Raw genomic sequence first — 18,506 nt, forward strand, 5'->3', positions numbered from 1 at the left:
GGGTACTCCCTGGACAGGTCGCCAGTCCATCAGGGGAAACACATAGACACAGACAACCATTCACACTCACAGCCACACCTATGGTTAGAGTATCCAATTAGCCTAGTCCCCATTTTGCATGTCTTTGGACTGTGGGGAAGCCGGAGAGAACCCGGAGAGAACCCACACTGGCACGGGGAGAACATGCAAACTGCACACAGAAAGATCCCACGGCCGAGCCGGGACTCAAACCCGGAACCTTCTTGCTGTGAGGCGACAGCGCTAACCACTGCACCACCGTGCAAGATTAACATAAGACTCATCTGAATATGAGGTATTACAAGAGAACTGAAGAGTTAATTCTTTTGATTTGTCACAGGTTTTTTAATCAAGTGTGTACATGTTGAGGAAAGCAGAAAAATATACAAAACCGACTGTTTTGCAAATAGTTATAAATGTAAAATTTCTTAGGAAATGGACTATAAATCATCACAAACTATTATTACTACTTTGATCTTTGAAATGTGTATACAGTTAGCGGGAAGTATGAAAATATTTAACTGTCGGATTTTTTAAATGGAGTTTGGTGTGATGTTCTTTTAAATTTCACCGAATATTAGATATTGTTTGAGACATGCCGACTTTCAGTGGGTGCAACATGTCCGAGAGCTTTATCTTCTATGACTGTGTTTTTAGAGATAAGCTGGAAATATTAAACTACTTTTTTAATGGAGCTATGTGTCACATGTGTCCATTATCATCTATGATGTGTGGACTCGATGACGGAGGCAGGACAAAATTAAAACTGCTAGATTTGTAAATGGACTTTGGTGTGCAGCACGCACCGGCAGGAGACGGTGTCCATATTATGGTTTTTAAAGCGACAACAGTACCATTCAACGATTAAAAGCAGGTACTACAACTGATACCAAACGACGGTGTCCACTGAGGGTCAAGACAGTAGACGTTGAGAAAACAGCGAATCGTGTTTGTTGTGCCGCGGAGGGAGGCGACGACTGAAGACGAGGTTGAGTAGACTCGTTTTCATTTCCCCGCTGAGATAAATATGTCGGACAGCGGAGAGGAGCTAACGGTGGCTAGCTCTGAGCTAACTGCGGCTAACGCAGCGGTAACGTACTGCTAACGTACAGCTAGCACACAGTTGATGGACGGCTAGCACAGAGCTACCGGGTGGTTATCTCAGAGCTAACTGTCACGGCTTTAAACTGAGGGAACACGTTAGCTCACTGTTAGCTTCATGCTAACACTCAGTCCAACATAGCAGAATAACAAAACGCCACATTTTGACTTCAGCTCAGTGTCTCTGGTTTAAACAGTTTTTAAATGAAGTGAAGAGCCGCGCTGCATCAACACTGATAACTAGTTACTCCTGTTCAGATCAATTAGCTTTTACGTCATTTATAAGTCGGTTTAGATAAAGGCATCTGTCAAATGAGTAAATGCAAAACACCACACACAGCTCTATATAAAGTGTATGTAACTGTATATGACGTACTTAAAGCAGCCACAACAGTAAAATGCTGAATCATCCATGACTCAGGATTAATTTAATTAATTTTATTTTTTCTCCAGAAATGTCCTTGTAATACTCAAGTAACTTCAGCTGATAAACCTTCTGTACCTTTACTTCAATAGCACTGTAAATGTAGGACTTGTATTTGTCACTGAGTATTTTACATTGATGTGTTGATACTTTTACTTGTGTAAAGGATCGAGAACTTTAGTCTAAACAGACATCAGTTCAATCACTGTGAGAAATTAAAGAGGAACATGGAAATAAAACATGTTTTATCACCTTGAATGAAGGTGTTGGTGATGTGAGGAAAAGATGGAGGAGGCAGGGCCAGATCCCTCTGACTCTGGGGTCGTCACCACAGAGACGGTCGCTGACAGAAACACCTGTCCTGAGCCTGAACAGGTGAGGCAGATTTGTACTGAGATTTGCTAACAATGCACAACAATGTGACACATTTACCTTCATCAAATAAATGCAGCTCCTGATTTGGATATTGCACTTGGCCATTTTGTGGTCCCTGATCCTGGACTTGGTCTTGATCTGCCTCTGATTTAGATTTTTTATTTAGTTTTGCTTATTTATTTTGATGCAATGCAATTTAACATAGCTTCAAAACAGGGCATGAAACTAATTGTTGCACAGAGAGTTTGCAGCTGTTGCTAATTCTCGAATGTCTCTAGTTGGGCTTTTACATGTCTAATGTAATTATAACAGTCAATAGCGAAAACGACACAAAACAGACAACACAAGTGACAATATCCTACAATAAGCTAAAAATATACAGCTGTTTAGTGAGAAAAGAGACAACAACAACAACAACATCAACCTATAAATAGACAAACAAAGACAACAACAATAGATACAATTACCTAGAAATGAATCCAGCTTTTAGCAGCACTGAACCTTTGTTTTAAAGAAATTTATATCTGGAGTTAATTTGATTTCAGTTGGTGATGATGTGTTTGTCTCTGACTGTTCATCCTCTCTGTTTAGGAACATCACGTCCTGATCTACTTTGGCTTTAGTTTCTTCTGTCCAGAGTTTCTCACAATGTTCTTTACACTTCTCTGTCTGATTGGTGTCTGGATGCAGTGTCGTTGAGACAGGTCAGAGTGTGTTTGAAAGGCAGGTAGTCTCAGCATCAGCTCACATGGGGTCTGGATATTTAATGATCAGTGTGTATCTGCCTGGTTCTGCTCCACAGACATTTGTTGGTGTTTTTTTTGTATGTGTAAAATGTATCTGCAGAATTCATCAGGTAGAGATTCTGTTGGCTGATCCTGAGACACAAAACCTGACCATTACTTCCTCTCAGTCTGCAGGTCCTGGATCAGCTGACTGGACCCTCCCACCACCCACAGCTAGTGTGACCACAGAAACAAAACCTCCTCTGCCTCCTGCAGGCTCCACCCCCTCAGATCCATCTGCTGACACCTGGATGACATCACAGCTGCAGGCTCCTCCCCTAGCACCGTTTCAGAATCAGCTGATCATCATGGAGCCGCGAGGTCAGACGCTGTCCTGTGAATGTCTGGTGAGACTGAACGTGAGACACGTACTTGTGCTTTAAATCTGTTTATCAACATCTATTATTGTTGTTTATCTACTTCATTCTGGGTTTTTGTCTGTGTGTCAGGTGATTGTGACGGACCAATCAGAGGGAAGAGAGTATTTTGTCATTCCGTCCAATCAGCTGTCAGGGTCCCAGCTGGCTGTGTTCTCCTCCAGCAGTCCAGCAGGTCGGTTTCTGATCGGTGATCTGATCTGTTAACGTTGCTTGCTGTGAATTTATTTGTTTATGTTTATGCCTGTAGATCCTGTTGTTGACGTCCCGGTAACCACGGTAACAGATGACAGCACCAGCAGCAGTGGAGCTCCCAGTGAACAGACGGCTGCCACCAGGTTGTTTCACATCCAGATTTCACAACCAACAGTGTCATCACAGGTCACAGAGACCACAGTACGGTGGCTGACAGGGGTCAACAAACTGTAAATGATGAGACCATTGTTATCTCACTGTTAGATCTTCTTTTAAAAAAGATCCCATCTCTCTGCTCGCTTTTGTGCGTATTTTACATTAATTAATTTATTTCTGTTGGATAATTCCTGTTTATATTTAAGTGTAATCATCAGTCAAATAATCCTATAATTTAATCTCTGTGATGCAGTTTAGTTTTTCAATGTGCTCTGACACTGAACCTCATATCACTCCTGATGAACTGTAACCCTGCTGTGAATTGAACCCTCTCAGCCACCATACCGCAGGTGTTCAGTGTTAGATATTCACAGCATGTGTTTTAGATGTAGTATTCCTTTAAATGGAGCCCCACAGAGTTGAGTAAAGACTTGATGTGAGGGTTAACAGTGTGTGTTGTTATCAGCCGTCTGGATGTTTCTGCTCCGACGAAGACGCTGTCCTCCGACGCCCCCAGCTGGGCTCTGAGACTACGCAGCATGGAGGTCAGTACAAACACGTGTGCAAACATCTGTGTGTTATGACTCTAACCGACATTAACTTGCACCTCCTGCTGTGGCAGTAGAAGTTGGGAGATTCCTACAGAGGGTTCTGCTGTTCGGGGGCAGAGGTGGAGGCCATCTTGTTGCTCCATAAACAAGAGACCAGTTGTGTTTTTGGGACTCGTCAGTCTCCATCTTTGGACAAACCAGCAACCAGACTCATGTGGAAGTCGCAGTACGTCCCCTACGATGGCATCCCATTCGTCAACGCAGGTAACGAAGCCCGTCGGTCCAAAAAGATGAGGATCGGTTTTAGTTATTTTCTAATGATTTATTATTCGTCATTTTTTAAATCAGTCTTTGTCCTTTCTGTCTGTCTGAAATGACATAAATGTGGACAGTAAATTTGAACAGACTTTGATCGAACAAAGATCAATGTTCTGGTGGACCCAGGGTATAAGGTCTGAGTCCAGCCAAGGACCTGCTGTATGTGGTCGTCTCCATCTCTGTGTCCTCTTATTAACTGTCCCCTCTCATTCATGTATCTCCTCAGAGATACAGGTGAGGCTACGCAGCCTGTCTAGACAAACTGAGAAACCTCCTGTCACATGGTAGTTACAGGTGGAGTCTGGTGTATTTCCAGGCAGCAGGGCAGTGGTGATGGAGTGTCAGTTCGGACCTCGCAGGAAGGGACAGCAGCCGAAGAAGAATTCTGAGCTCACTGATGAGGTCACGTACAAAGCTACCTGTCCGGCCAGGTAAACACCAAATATTTATCTAACCTGAACGCCTGAAACATGAACAATTCCAGTGATGAGCTTGTCATCTGTTTTAGGATCTACATAAAGAAAGTTCGAAAGTTTCCAGAGTTCAGAGTTTCTACAGAGCTGACAGCCGACAGGAAGACAGTGAGACAGGAACAGGAAAAGGCCTTCCAGTGTCTGAAGAACCAGAACCTGGAGACTGGAGGGGTCATCAGGTAGAACATGTAGAGCACAACCTGCTGCTTTAGTTATTTATGAACTCAACTCAATGTATGGATGGATTATTGAATGAGCATACCAGGCCAAGAGACAGAAAACCACCACAGAGACACAAAACAACTACAAAGAGACACAACCACAAAGAGACACATACAGGCTACAACAACTGGGGGTCTAGAAAGGGACGGGGGCAATGTTTCATAATCTGTCCATGCCTGAACTAATGTCACATCACGTGAACCTGTTTCTGTGTCTGTAGGTTTTACCTGCAGCTCCCCACTGAGAGAGCTCACCTGTATCATTCTATGGACTTGCCCCCCATTCCACCTCCTCCCCCTGACCTCCCGCCTCCCACCTACCAGCCTGAGGAAGAGGAGGAGGAGACAATGGAGGAGAAGGGACAGCAGGTATGGGAGCAGCGTCTCCCAGGCAACAGAACTCATTACAACCACAACATCAACAAACTACAGAAGAAGGATTTAACTAGTTTGAGGAAGTCCTGGAGGAAGTTCAAGGAGTCCTTCAGGGAGGTCAGGAGGTCCTTGGGAAGTTGAAGAGTTGTTGAAGAAGTACTTGAGGAGGTTCTCAGAGTCCTTGATGGTGGTCTACGGTTCCTTGAGTGGGGTACATGAGTTCTTGAAGAAGCTATACAGATCCATGGGGAGGTTGAAGAGAGGAAGTTATGGGGGTCCTTGAGGAGTTTCAAGGAGTCATTAAGGAGGTTATGAAGTCTGTGAGAAAAATCAGGGTTCTTCACGGAGCCTTTGAGGAGGTTATAAGATCCTTGAGGAAGCTCTAGGGGTCTTTGAGAAGGTTGAAGGTCCTTGAACAAGTTCTAACTGGTTTTGATGAGATTTCAGGGTTTCCTGAGAAGAATTCTGGAGAGTATAATGTCAGTGAGGAAGTTGTATTGAGTTGTGTTAAGCTCCTTGGGTCCTTGAGGAAGTTTGGGGAGTCCTTAAGGAAGATTCAGGAGACACCAAGCAGGTTCCATGAATCCTTGATGAAATTCTAGAGGTCCTTGTGGAGCTTCTGAGGTTCATTGAGATTGTTTAAGTAGTGCTTGAGGAAAATCAAGGCTTCCTTGAGGAGGTTTAAGGTGTTGTCAGAGTTCTGTCCTTGAGAAAATGTATGAGGGGCTTGTAAAGGTTCCAGGACCTATAAAGGGGTTCTTCAAGAGAAATCAGCGTTTCCTTAAGTAAGTTTTCGTGGACCTTTCTTTAAGAATTTCCAGGTAGCCTCGATGAGTTTTTGCAGACCTCTGAAGAAGCTCCAGGTTTTAAAGGTCCTTGAAGGAAATCAAGGGGGTTGACGAGACGAGGAAGTGAGGAAATTTTACTGGTCGTAAAGGAAGTTACAGGAATCCTTATTGTAGAGGTCCTTGAGGAGAACCCAGGAGTCGTTGAGTTAAATATGTAAAGTTTATCCAGTGCAAAGATCATAGTCGTTAAAATCCAAAGATTCATCCTCTGCAGAGCAGGAAGGAGATCAGGACATGACCTGATGATCTGAACAGTAGTTTGATTATTGATTGATAATTTGAATTGATCATGATGCCAGTGTGGTACGAACAGTGCCGTCTCTCCCTCTTTGTCAGACTGGGCTGATGCCGTCTCGTCTCCACCCGCGGGTGGCAGAGAGGATCAGACAGCTGGTGGCTGCAGGTCATCATCAGGTCTACACCGTCCGCAAACAGCTCAGGTGAGAATCACACCTGTGACTCAGACACCTGTGTGACATTCGGGTGCTGAGGTTGTTGATGTGTGATGTGTGTTACTCGTGTCTTCAGGCGTTTTGTGGAGAAGGAGCTGTTTAAATCTGAAGGACTTCCAGAGAGACACAACCTGAGGTTCTTCCCCACCATCAACGACATCAAGAACCACATCCACGAGTCCCAGAAGGCCCTGGGGCTGACGGCCAGCGCCACCGAGGTTCTTCAGACACACCAGAACATAAATATAGAATATCATCTGTTCACAGAGACAAACACACGAGACACACAGAGTCAGACACACAGTGATCTGTACAGTCAGAGTAATAACAAGTCACACTGTCTCCCCCTAGTGGACAGAAGGCAGTACTGACCCCCTGGAGGAGACGGTCACACTGACACTGACTCCTGCTGCTGAAGGTAACACACACACACACACACACACACACACACACACATATAAAATTTCATCAAATTTATTCTGCAACTATATAACATGTGTCCAACTAAATTAATTATGAAGTGAAGCTCACTCTGTGTTTTAAAAGATAATCTGAAAGAGTCAATGACCAAATCCACCAGAACAGGTCAGGGGCTGTTCAAGTGACAACAGTGTAGAGAGGCAACAGCAGAGGCGTATTAAATGTTTTTAACGTTAATATTTTCTGTCAGAACATCAACAGTAAATTTATGGTAATTGATGGGAGTGATCTTATGGGTCCCTTATGGTCCCTATAAACCATGACCATGTCTAACCTAGACCACAACTCCAACCCTTACCCTTCCTAAAGCTCATTCTAGTCTGGTCTCAAAACCTCTGAACCTTCAAACCAAACCCTTGAAGCAGGAGCTCCACATGGACCTGTAGAACCTCTCAGATTGTTCTCAGGGACTCCTGGATCAGAAGAACAGATGTAGCTTGTTTATTATGTGGAGAGCCACATGATGGACAGACGTGCAGTAGATTATACAGTGTGTCATGAACGCAGCAACCTGTGGAGGACTGGTTCTAATGTCTTCTCTCTCTGTAGACGTGGACGGCAGTGACTGTTTGTCTCCTGAAGCCGTTCAGCTCTTCAGCTCTCTCACCTCTCTGCAGCCAAAGATCTTTGCTCAGCTGCAGGTGAGACATCATCAACAACCAGTCGGTTCACAGTCAGTCCAGAATCAGTCAGTTCATAATCAGTCTGGAGCTGAAGTTGACTAAAGTACAAAATGTGTTTATCTGACAGGGAATCCTTCAGCCGCTCCCTCCTCCTCCTCCCTTGCCCTCCCTGCCCCTGGTCATCAGTCCCTCCTTCTTCCTCCAGACCCCTGCAGGGGGGTCAGCAGGGGCATCGGGCCCAGAGGAAAAGCTAGATGTGGGGCAGCAGGCTGGTGGAGGAACCCAGCAGGTGGTTCTCCAGAATGGAGAGAACGTGGAGCTGCAGATCATCGATGCCACTGACAACAGAGAGCAGGGTAATCACAAATACATTTAACTGGCTGTTCTATAAGCCTGCCTCCTTAGTTACTGTTGCTAGGCCTGTCATATATTGACAGTCTTACATTCTAGAATGTTCTATTATCAGTCTTTATACAGTCTACAGTGTTAACAGTTGCAGATTCAACTTGGTCCCTGGTTTAAGACATAAGTAAAAAACAGCAGATTTTCATTTCCTGCCCTCGACCGTTGATTATACTAAAATTATCTTTCACAAGGAGATTTTATCACCTTTAGCTAGTTAGCTAATTAAGCTAACGTTAGATCCATGAGCTGGTTGAAAACTGCCTTCAGCAGATGATTGATAATGTTTCCATGTGACTCACTTTAAAGGGAGAACACTGTAAAGTAGTATTCACGGACAAATGATGCTAACAGACTGAGGCTAAAGCTAACAGGCTAATGACTCAAGACACAGGATAAATACACAGGACAGTAGTTGTATTGCAGTGGAACTAGAGTTAATCATTGGCAAAGTCTGTCAGTAACATTAGTATACACTCTGATGTAGTCAACACAGTATTATGTGGTTATGTTTGAAGTCTTGACCTTGGCTTACCCAGACATGCTAACATTAGCAACTTGCATTCCTTCAACTTTTGCGCTTGTGTTTCAGATTTTTTTTGAAAGACTAAAAAAAGACCTTTTGGTCTTGTTACTGTGACGATATCTGTTTGAGAGATGGTTTTGAGAGAGGTTAACAAACAATTATTTTAGTTTTCAGTCAGATGAAGTAACAAACTCTGTTTCTCTCTCAGCCAACGAGCTTCAGGTGGAGTTGAAGGAAGAAGAAGAAGAGGAGATGAAGATGAAAGAGATGGAGGACCCTCCATGTTGAATCTACAGAATTAATATCATTAGTGTGACAGTCATGTTACTCTGCTGCTCCGAATTAACACTAACTCATTAATTACATTTGAATTAATTTTGTTCTTTGAGCTGCTGCTGGGCTTTTACTTTGAAACATCTGTGCAGGAAGTGTAATTTGATGGTAAGCATTTAGAAATGATCAGTGAATGAAAACTGAATTTCCTTTAGAAAACAGGGTAAATCATTTTTCAGTGTGAAGTTTATGATACGAGCAGACTGGTCGTACAGCTGAAACTTACAAATGTGAATATTGTTGATGTAAATAACATCCTGTGTTTTGTACAGTCTTAATATTTGCACTTTATCTTTAAGATGGAAAATGTTCTCAATACATTGTTTTATCAGGTTATGTTTTTTTTCTTTCATTAAGGACTAATGTCAAATTAATGTGATTATAACAAACAAAATTTAACCCAACAAATGTATCTTTGATCATATATTCAATATTCCTGCCACCGTGATTATTTTCTGGTTATTTTTATGTTAAAACAAGATATTTGTCATGTCACCATTTACTTCATATCAAAATATACCTTTTGAAAAGAAACGTTTCTTGTTGTAACATAACTTTAGCTTCTTATATCACAAACATTCTCCTCGGACAAAAAAAAGTTTCTCGTTGAGATATGATCTTGTAGTTTAATGAAATAAGTTTGTCAATATAAAGAAGAAACTTTCTTGTCTTAACTAGAAATGATGTGATATGTTGTTACGACAGAAGCTTCTTGTTGAAATGGAATCACCAGGTCTGTAGTAATAAAATGAAAATGTCTTTTTTAAACGAGGGAATGATCAAGTTTTATGAAAATCTGAGCCTTTTATTATTATTTATTACTATCTGTGTAAAATGACTCCATTACAAATAAAAGCAGTTAAAATATTAAATGTAAAATATCTCCTAATGCTGGAAACACTGTCCAGCAGGGGGTTTTATATATCACTGGATTTTTATTACAGATACTGGGTTTGTATAGAAACGTATGCTGATGCTGTGCTCATCAGTGATGTATCCTGAGGTCATCAGGTGTTTCAGACCCTCACAGGTGATCCAGATCCAGCTTCCTCTGCAGCCTCCATGTTGTTGTAGATGGCTCTCCTCCTCCTCCCTCTCCTCCCCTGAAGCTGAACATAGAGGGACTGTCCTGCTCCGACCTCCACAGGTAAGTACCTCACCTTCAGCTCTGTCTGGCAGTTGCTGAATACGCCCTCATAGTTCTCCCTCCTGTGTCGAAGGGCTCTTTCCATGACATGGCTCTTCATTGGTTCTCACACCAGAACCACATCAGGTCTGAGGGCGGTCTTGGCGACATGCTAAAGGACTCCACAGTTGTCTGGTGTTGACAAGCCCTGATGTTGGTTCGGCTGCTGCCCTTAGCTTATTTTAAATGTTCTATATGTAAAGTTAAAACTCTTGTCTTTGACCTGATGGTCAGACCAGGAAAGAAATTCAGCCCTGCAGACAGTGACGGAGGACGTCTACATGAATTGATGAGATTCATTGGGACTGCAGATGAGAGACCGGTGGCATCATAACAGTGAGTGTATGGAAGAAATGTGGGGTCGACAGTAACTAAGTACATTACCTTGAGTACTGTATTTCAGTATATTTTTCTGCAAATTTTCTTTACTTGAATTTTATTATTCCTCTGCAACGGCGGCCGTTGGAGCTGGAGCCATACTGTTTTCGGTTGTCCGTCTTATTCTGGTGGACACGATATCTCAGTAACACCTTGAAGGAGTTTCTTCAAATTTGGCACAAACATTCATTTGGACTCAAGGATAAACTGATTAGATTTTTGTGTTCAATGGTCAAGGTCAGTGTGACCTCATAAAACGTGGTTTTGGCCCTGTGCACGCAGTATCTTGAGAGAAGTGTTTTGGCAGAGGCTTACATCTGCAAGGTGGTAATTCTAGTTTTATTTTTTAGAAATATTATAAAGATAAAGACATATTGTACCTCTGACTGTACTTCATTTATATAAAGTACTTTTATTTTGAAGCAGCTTTTAGTCAGGGAATGAACTTTCTCTTATTTTGAAAATGTGATAGACCATGCACTGTGTCCATCACAGGAGAAAAACCAATCACAGCCCACACTGTCAGCCATGTTTGAACCTGTCAGTGTCCTAACGCTGGGGACGTCAGATAAAGATGAGGCAGAGGATTCTTCACAGAGACCATGGTCTGATATAAAGTCTGTGTTTGAAGGTTTAGAAATAAAATAAGATTCATTCAGTTTTAATGTTTGCTGAGTTTACCACGACCACACTTCATCACTGCCTTCCAACTTTAGAAAGGTGTGAACTTCGATTATGTGTTGTATGTTATATGCTGTTTTATAACTCTGAAAAGTAATCAGTAGCAGATAAATGTGATTTTATTCATTATTCTCCTCAGTATAAAGTAACATAAAATGGAAATACTCAAGTAGAGTACTTCTACTTCTTCAGTACAGTAGATGATTGAATGCACTTAGTTATCTTCTACCACTGATCAACATGAGAACAGGAAACACACCAGAGACCAAAACACAAGGAGACAATGTGAGTGTAGTGCTGAAATCATGCTTTATTAAATCAGTAATGCATAAAACTCAAGGAGGATGAAATATAGTTCTACATCAACAGATCAATTAAATCAAAGTGCAGGGTAAAACAAAACTGCTCTTCTCTTTGTCTCTTTCACAGCAGATGGAATCACTGTGGTGAATGAAGAAGACCCTGACTGCTGACAAGTGAAAGATCTACAAGCTAAAAACACTCGCACTCAAACACACAAACACGTTACCTAACTATCCTCCAAGAGACAGCGCTGCTTCTGCACAGCAGAACCGGCCTTGACTTTCTTCTTTTAAGGCCAGGAGATGTTATGTTTTGAAAAGCCAATCCGGCTGTTCTGTGACAGAAGCAGCGCTCCTTATTAAAATGATCTAAACGCTGAGAGTGCAGGCCGCTCGCGCTCTCAGCAGGTCATCAAATCATGGTGGTGTGACTCAGTCAGTCTGAGCACAAGGCCAGTTCATGCTGCTTACATGAGGGTAATGCAAACAGCACTCAGGGTCTTATGCTCATGGTACAACTCATAGGAAATATCACACGCACAGATGCGTGTCCAAAACAATAACTTTGTCTTTCTGTTTCTGGTTCAGAACATCAACAGGGAGCCTCTCCACCTGTTGAGGCAATCTTACAGACTTCAACTTATTGTTGAGGCACAGAGTTTAGTTTCTTGGTTTGACAGGGTATTCGTTCCTGGTGAAACTTTCTCCTGTTAAAACATTTGTTCTTTTGTTTCAGTTAATATTATTGTCATAAATAACAATGCATACATTTCCCATAACCGTTAAATTCGGCTATATACATTATGTACATGTCACAGAAAAGTGGTTCAAAAATCCTAAGTCATAATTGTCCAATATGGCACATTTTATAACAACTTTAGACTTGAGTCTAGTTTGGCATAAATTAATGTCAAGATTGGTACAAAAATAGTTCATATTTACAAGAACAGAAACCCAGATCTTTATCAAGTAGATTATCGTTGCTAATTCACTAAATAAAAAGGTTCTGGATCAGGGAAACGGGGGATATAAATTATCTTTTTTTTTTATTCTTCTTTTTTTTTACATGGACCGAATGTGAATGTTGACGGTTGCCGAGTCGGAGCCGAGCTCGTTGTTCAGTCGGAGTGTGTATGCTCCGGCGTCGTCCTCCTTCACTGCAGAGATCACGAGAGTGGAGAGGTCAGCGGTGTTTTCCACGTGGTACCGCTCGTCCCCGTTGGGGAGGGTCCGACCGGAGCGGACCCACTGGATGGAGGGGGCGGGGTCTCCGGAGAACACCCCTGCCACCGTCAGGGACTTCCCTGGCTCAGCACTGACTTCCTGTGGAAGGACTTCGATCTTTGGTGGAGTGCCTGTTAATGAAGAGGAACGAGGTCAGTGATGGAAGGTTTACATCTGTGAAAATACAAGTCTCATACAAACCTCTGGTAGTTTCTCTCATTTAGTCATTGCTTTCACACCTTCACTGATGTTCACATTGCAGTCACAGAAACATGCCAAATCATCATCAGTATGAACACGTCGAAAACCAGCAGGGTGTTTAATGATTTCTGACATCCTTATAGATTTAGAAGTAGAGAACAAATGTTTCCTTATCACAGTCATTGACTCATTTTATTTACTATTATTTAATATTTTCACATATAATGGAGTTCTTATTGACCCTGTATTTGCATGTATCTCCAGTTTTGGTGATTTTGGTGGGCTACTGTAGCTTGCAAGCTAACCAGTAACATGCTACCTAGCCTGGAACATGCTAGTGCTATTCAGCCACAGTAACTTGCCAAGTTGGCTACCTATGATTTTTTTTTATTTTTTTACTTTATTGCAACTGAGTAATTATTTTTCACAGCACAGAAGAAGGTGTACCTTTCCAACAAACAGGTTTTTATTTTTGATTAAAACAGAGGCTTATTTCTTGTGACTGGAATGGAAACATTAAGGCTAAACTCTCAAATGTGAACTGAAGATTACATGAGAGGACCTCTTCTTTAACCAAGTGGGACTTCTCACATCACATTCGTCTTCACATTCTGTACTCACTAAGATGCTCAGATCATTCAAGGCCCATCTCCTGTTATGCTGTAAGAGCAAGTTACCTACTGATTCAGGCAACTTGTAAAATACGTCTCACCTCTTTTAACCCCAGTGGTGAGGGCCCTCAGCGAGGAGGAGGCGGAGGAAGAGGAGGCCTCAACATGCGAGTGAGCGGACATTTCCATCATTTGGCTGCTGGAGCTAATGGAAACCAGTGACTCAGCCATCATGGCAGACATGCTACTCGCAGACATGCTCTCAAACGAGTACTGGGCAGCTGCAGAGCGGGAGCTGCTGCTGCTGCGACTGCTGGCCTGCACGGAAGCCGTCTCCATATGAACTGACGAGGCTGAGAAACCTTTCTGCATGCTGGCAGCATCAGTAGAAGCTCTTTGCTCCACAATAATCATTTTTGTTGGTTCTTCAACAAGAGCTGAGAATGCAAATGACAAGCACATGGCTCATATCACATATATCCACAACCACAGTATACTGTATGCAACTGTGTATGCAGTGTCGTCAAACACAGAGTGTAAGCCGGGGTGTTAAAGTGCCTTGGATTTCCATTTATGGGTTTGAATTTTGAATTAGATTTAAGATGTTTGCTTTGGCACAATTTGGTGCAATCCAAGTCATTTTTCATCACAGATTTCAGTATCCAAGCCAATTAAACACACTGAGACACAGTGTGTTTAATTGTGTTAGTTGAATGCAGTAAAAACTTACTGAGGACGTTGAGGGATGATGTTGCAGAGCACTGTCCAAAAAGATTTTTGGCTTTTATCGTGTATTTCCCACTGTCTGCAACTGTGGCTTCACAGATCTCCAGAGTGTACACATTTTTAGAGCAGCTCAGTCTAATGTTTGATGTGACAGATATCTGCAAAGAGAGAGAGTTGTGTTACATCAGCTACAGGCTTTGATTGTTTCATTTATCCTAAAACAGATCCCTGCAGCTTGATTAACCAAACAGAACTTTCTGGAGAAAACTACTCACAATCATGTTGTCTTTCAACCACTCCACCTCAGGTGAAGGCTCTCCTGCAAGTTCACATGTGAACTTGACATTTTGTCCTTCATTCACATTCTGGGACCTGGGCTGCACCAGGAAGTGGGGTGCATCTGAGCGCTTGGCTGAGAGCACAGTATCAAACTGACACCGGACCAGGCCTTGCTGTGTTTGAGCCTGACACGTGATGATCCCTTGCTCGCTCTGGCCAACTGACCTGATGGTCAGGGTCTGCTCGTTTCCAGACACTCCGTATCTGTATTGCTCTGAACTGGCCAGTTCAACCCCATTCAGGATCCACCTGATGTCAGAGGCCCCAGGGATGTTGGCCCTCAGAGTCAGAGACTGGCCCTCTGTAATGGACACTTGGCTGTGGGAGGACTTGACTTCCCTCACAGAGGACAGGACCTCCTCATGGACCATTTCCTTTTTCACAACCTCCTCAGAGATTTTTGAGCCTGAAACAGAAATAAGTGTATTTTGAGGTAAGTAACAGTTTGAATGTTTTTAGCTTGAGGTTAAAAAGTGTTTACACAAGCAGGTGTTATCTTACCTCGTACAGTGACTGTGCAGGTTGTTGACACTACTCCAGCACTGTTAGTTGCAGTGCACTTGTACTCCCCGCTATCAGAGACTTCTGATTCATAGATCTCAAGGTAAGCTGAGCCATACTCCTCAAAAATTTCATACTTCCCACCCTGAGACAGAGCCTGTCAATCATTAAAATATGATTCAGTTACCAACCAATGGAAATATGTCACTTTTGGGTCTTATTTTATCTATTAATAATTGGAAACCAACAGTAGAACAGTTAATGTATTATAATGTTACCTTTCCGTTCTTCAACCATGAGATTGCAGGTTTGGGCTCTCCTGTCACCTTCACTGACAGCTTGACAATAGAGTCAGAGGTTGCAGTGACGTCGCTCAGACTGACAGAGAAGGCTGGCTTCTTTTCAAGAGTTGGTGACATAACTCTCTTTGGTGACTTGATTGGAGAGGTCACTCGTTCCTTCTCAGATGGAGTTGGGGATTTTGGAGTAGGGGACTTTGGTGTTGGGGATTTTGGGGTAGGGGATTTTGGTGAGACTGGAGACTTTACTCTCTGAGGTGACTTGATTGGCTCAGGAGACTTCACTCTCTGAGGAGATTTCACAGGTTCAGGGGATTTGGCAAGAGGGGATTTTGCCTCTGGAGAGGTGACTCTGGGAGGGGCAACTACTTTTTCCTTGGACTCAGATTTACGGATCGTAAGAGTGAAATGGGCCTCTTGTTTGCCTCCAGCGTTTTCCACCTGCAGAGTGTAGCTGCCTTCATCCGACATCTCAACAGCGGTGATCTCAAAGGAGGAGTTGTATTGAGTGGAGACAATGTGGTGACGGGCAGAGGAACCGACAACTGCTCCTTCATGCATCCAGGTGATAGACGGTGCAGGTTCACCAGCCACATCACACTCAAATCTGGCGAGGTCTCCCTCCTCTACGGTCAGAGACTGTGGTTTGGTCAGGATCTTGGCAGGAACACTAGGCTTCTCCCTTGGCTTCTCAAAAACAGCGGTGGTCTCTTTCACAGTTTCTGTCACAGTTTCCTTCACTGTTGTCTTAGAGGAGGAGACATGATACACCTCTGTTCTGGTCATTTCTGGCAGATGGGAGGATGGAGGCTCCTCATCTCTGCGGAGTGAAGAGAAGGCAGCATATTCTGCTCCTGCTACATCTAATGTGGCATAGTCAGAAGTCTCTCCTTTGCCGTTCTTGCAGACCACACGGTAAGTGCCAGCGTCTTCAGTCACACAGTTGATGATCTGGAGGGTCAGAACTCCACTGATATTGGTCATGTGATATTTGCTGCTCTGATGAATCTCTTTTCCATTGTGGAACCACTTGACTTCTGGTTCTGGTTTGGCCTGGACATTCAGGGTAAACCTTGTGTTGGTGCCATAGGGTACGCGATGAGATCTCAACCTGATGGTAATACGTGGGGCGTGGTCAAGGCTGAAGGGAGCCTGTGTCACCACCTCAACCCTCCTCTCCACTGATCTTCTCTCTGATCTCAAAGCCTGTTTCCTCTCCTCATATCTGGATGCAAAGTCAACTTTGGGGAGGACTATGTCTGTCTTCACAGTCTTTTCTGGGGTAGGAGATCTTCTCCTCTCGGGTTCAGGCATTGGGAGCTTCTTAATTGGTTTAGGAATATATTCTGAAGTGATGGCTGTCAGGTGCTCAGATTCAACGCTCTCAGAGACCTTTGCAACAGTGACAGTTGTTTCCTTTTTCGAGGTTCGTGTCTTCTCCTCAAACTCCATACGTTTGAGTTCACTCTTGTAGGAGGAGATTCTCTGAGCAGTTGTGTGCGGGCGCAGCAGCTCCTGATCTTCTCTCTCTTCATGCACCCTCTGCTTCTGTCTCGGAGGTTTATATGTGGCTTTGTCGTGACGCTGGCGGAGATCAACGAAACTTGGGCCAGCCTCGTATTTAGATGGAATACGGTAGGAGTCATATCTGTGAACCTCTTCTCTCTCTTCATCATCACTGTAGGCTCTTCTTGGAGATGAGGGACGCAGGGTAGACAGCTCAAAGCGCACTGGGCTGAGGCTAGGTGGAGAAACAGAGTAGCCAAGCTCCAGCTCTTCCTCCAGACGAAGCCTCTCCTCCTCAGTTCTCTTCATGGACAGATACTCGTCCACAGGCAGCAGCAGTTCCTCATCTGACAGGTCACCCAGGGACCTCCGCCTGATCCTGTGGTAGGCATCCATCTCAGGGGAAGGAGTGCGGTGCCTTGCAGGCCTCACAGTCTCCAAGTCATCCTGAGTCATGGATGAGATGCGCCACTTAGGCTTATACTGGTCCTTGATTCTGATTGGCACCTCGTAGAACTGCTCCCACCTGGAGAGGCGAATACGCTTCATCCTCTTCTGCTTGATTTTCTCCATAGGCTCAGGGAACTCATATTGATCCCGCAGCTTCTTGTACCATTTCATGTCAGAGAATGGCTTGAAGTGTTTTATTTCTACGTCCTCCTCAAGAACAGCTGGGTTAATGACACGAGGAGCTGGGACGACATAAGGCATACGCAGCCTCTTCTCATCTGCACGCTTCTTCCTCTCCTCTTTTTCTTTCTGTATCTCAGCCTCAGTCTTCTCACCCTTTTTAGTTGTCACAGCAGGTTTGAACGTGGTGGCTGCCTCCCTTACAGCTTGTACTGCTGCAGGTGGTAGAGGAGTAACAACAGTGCCTGCCAAAATCTGGGACAGCCTCACCTTTTTGTCTAATTCCTCCTTTCCAGATACCCTTTCCTTCTCCTTTTCACTGGTCTCATAATCCTTCTTTACATGAGCGACACGCTCCACTTTGAGTGTGGCCTGGCAACTGGCAGATCCAGCGGAGTTGGTAGCCGTAACTCTGTATACGCCAGAGTCCTCAGGAAGAGTGTCTCTCACATGAAGGATGAAGTAATCCAGACCCTCATGAACAACCTCAATAGATGGTCCAAAGGCTAGAGGTGTGCCATCCTTCTCCCACTTCAGTGTTGGATGGCCGGAAACTCTAATCTCAAAGCGCACATTCTGGCCCTCCCTGCACTCTACATTTGCTAGCAGGCGTTTGAACATGGGCCTCAGGGTGAGGTCTGCTGGTTTAGGTCGAGGAACAACAGTAAGACGAGCCTTGCAGCTGTCATCACCATACCTGTTACGGGCTACGACACTGTATTCAGCATCATCTTCATTGTCGAGGTTGTGGATAATCAGCTGGTACAGACCCTTGTCACTTATGAAAGTGTATTTCCTCTCATCATGTCCAGGGATAAGTTTCTGTCCTGACTTATGCCAGATGACGCGAGGCTCAGGGTGAACAGTGATGGTGACGCCAAAGCGCACA

At 43.7% G+C, this 18,506-nt stretch overlaps 2 protein-coding genes across 4 annotated transcripts in view; one reads left to right on the plus strand and one right to left on the minus strand.

The window, feature by feature from the left end:
• Positions 1–837: 837 nt before the first annotated feature.
• Positions 838–9,801, plus strand: LOC111655515 (calcium-responsive transcription factor-like). 3 transcript variants are annotated; one of them, XM_023406955.2, is made up of 16 exons: positions 838–1,006; positions 1,807–1,918; positions 2,832–3,050; positions 3,153–3,255; positions 3,331–3,418; positions 3,898–3,976; positions 4,057–4,246; positions 4,617–4,731; positions 4,809–4,952; positions 5,216–5,363; positions 6,554–6,657; positions 6,746–6,887; positions 7,021–7,087; positions 7,699–7,790; positions 7,900–8,128; positions 8,909–9,801. In XM_023406955.2, the coding sequence occupies exons 2-16, from the start codon at positions 1,829–1,831 to the stop codon at positions 8,986–8,988; spliced, it is 1,890 nt and encodes a 629-aa protein (XP_023262723.1). In that variant the 5' UTR covers positions 838–1,006; positions 1,807–1,828; the 3' UTR covers positions 8,989–9,801. The 3 variants fall into 3 exon arrangements, with proteins under 3 accessions (XP_023262723.1, XP_087030281.1, XP_087030282.1); XM_087174155.1 differs by lacking the exon at positions 838–1,006 and adding an exon at positions 1,013–1,108; XM_087174156.1 differs by lacking the exon at positions 838–1,006 and having other exon boundaries at positions 1,115–1,918.
• Positions 9,802–11,568: 1,767 nt separating this feature from the next.
• LOC111655510 (titin-like) overlaps positions 11,569–18,506 on the minus strand; it is a 174,811-nt gene continuing 167,873 nt past the window's right edge. Inside the window, 6 exon segments of the mRNA XM_087174153.1 lie at positions 11,569–12,935; positions 13,718–14,053; positions 14,347–14,500; positions 14,618–15,087; positions 15,183–15,339; positions 15,461–18,505. Coding sequence (XP_087030279.1) covers positions 12,643–12,935; positions 13,718–14,053; positions 14,347–14,500; positions 14,618–15,087; positions 15,183–15,339; positions 15,461–18,505 — 4,455 coding nt within the window. The 3' untranslated portion in view covers positions 11,569–12,642.

Source organism: Seriola lalandi, unplaced genomic scaffold (genome assembly GCF_002814215.2).
Source record: "Seriola lalandi dorsalis isolate HSWRI2012SDOR001 ecotype SW California unplaced genomic scaffold, Sedor1 jcf7180002054321, whole genome shotgun sequence".
NCBI lineage: Eukaryota > Metazoa > Chordata > Actinopteri > Carangiformes > Carangidae > Seriola > Seriola lalandi.

Bases quoted from the DNA above. Each gene is read 5' to 3' on its own strand.
- LOC111655515 (XM_023406955.2), top strand. From the start codon at position 1,829: ATGGAGGAGGCAGGGCCAGATCCCTCTGACTCTGGGGTCGTCACCACA. The intron at 1,919-2,831 runs GTGAGGCAGATT...ACTTCCTCTCAG, and splicing joins CCTGTCCTGAGCCTGAACAG to TCTGCAGGTCCTGGATCAGC. The intron at 4,732-4,808 runs GTAAACACCAAA...CATCTGTTTTAG, and splicing joins AAAGCTACCTGTCCGGCCAG to GATCTACATAAAGAAAGTTC.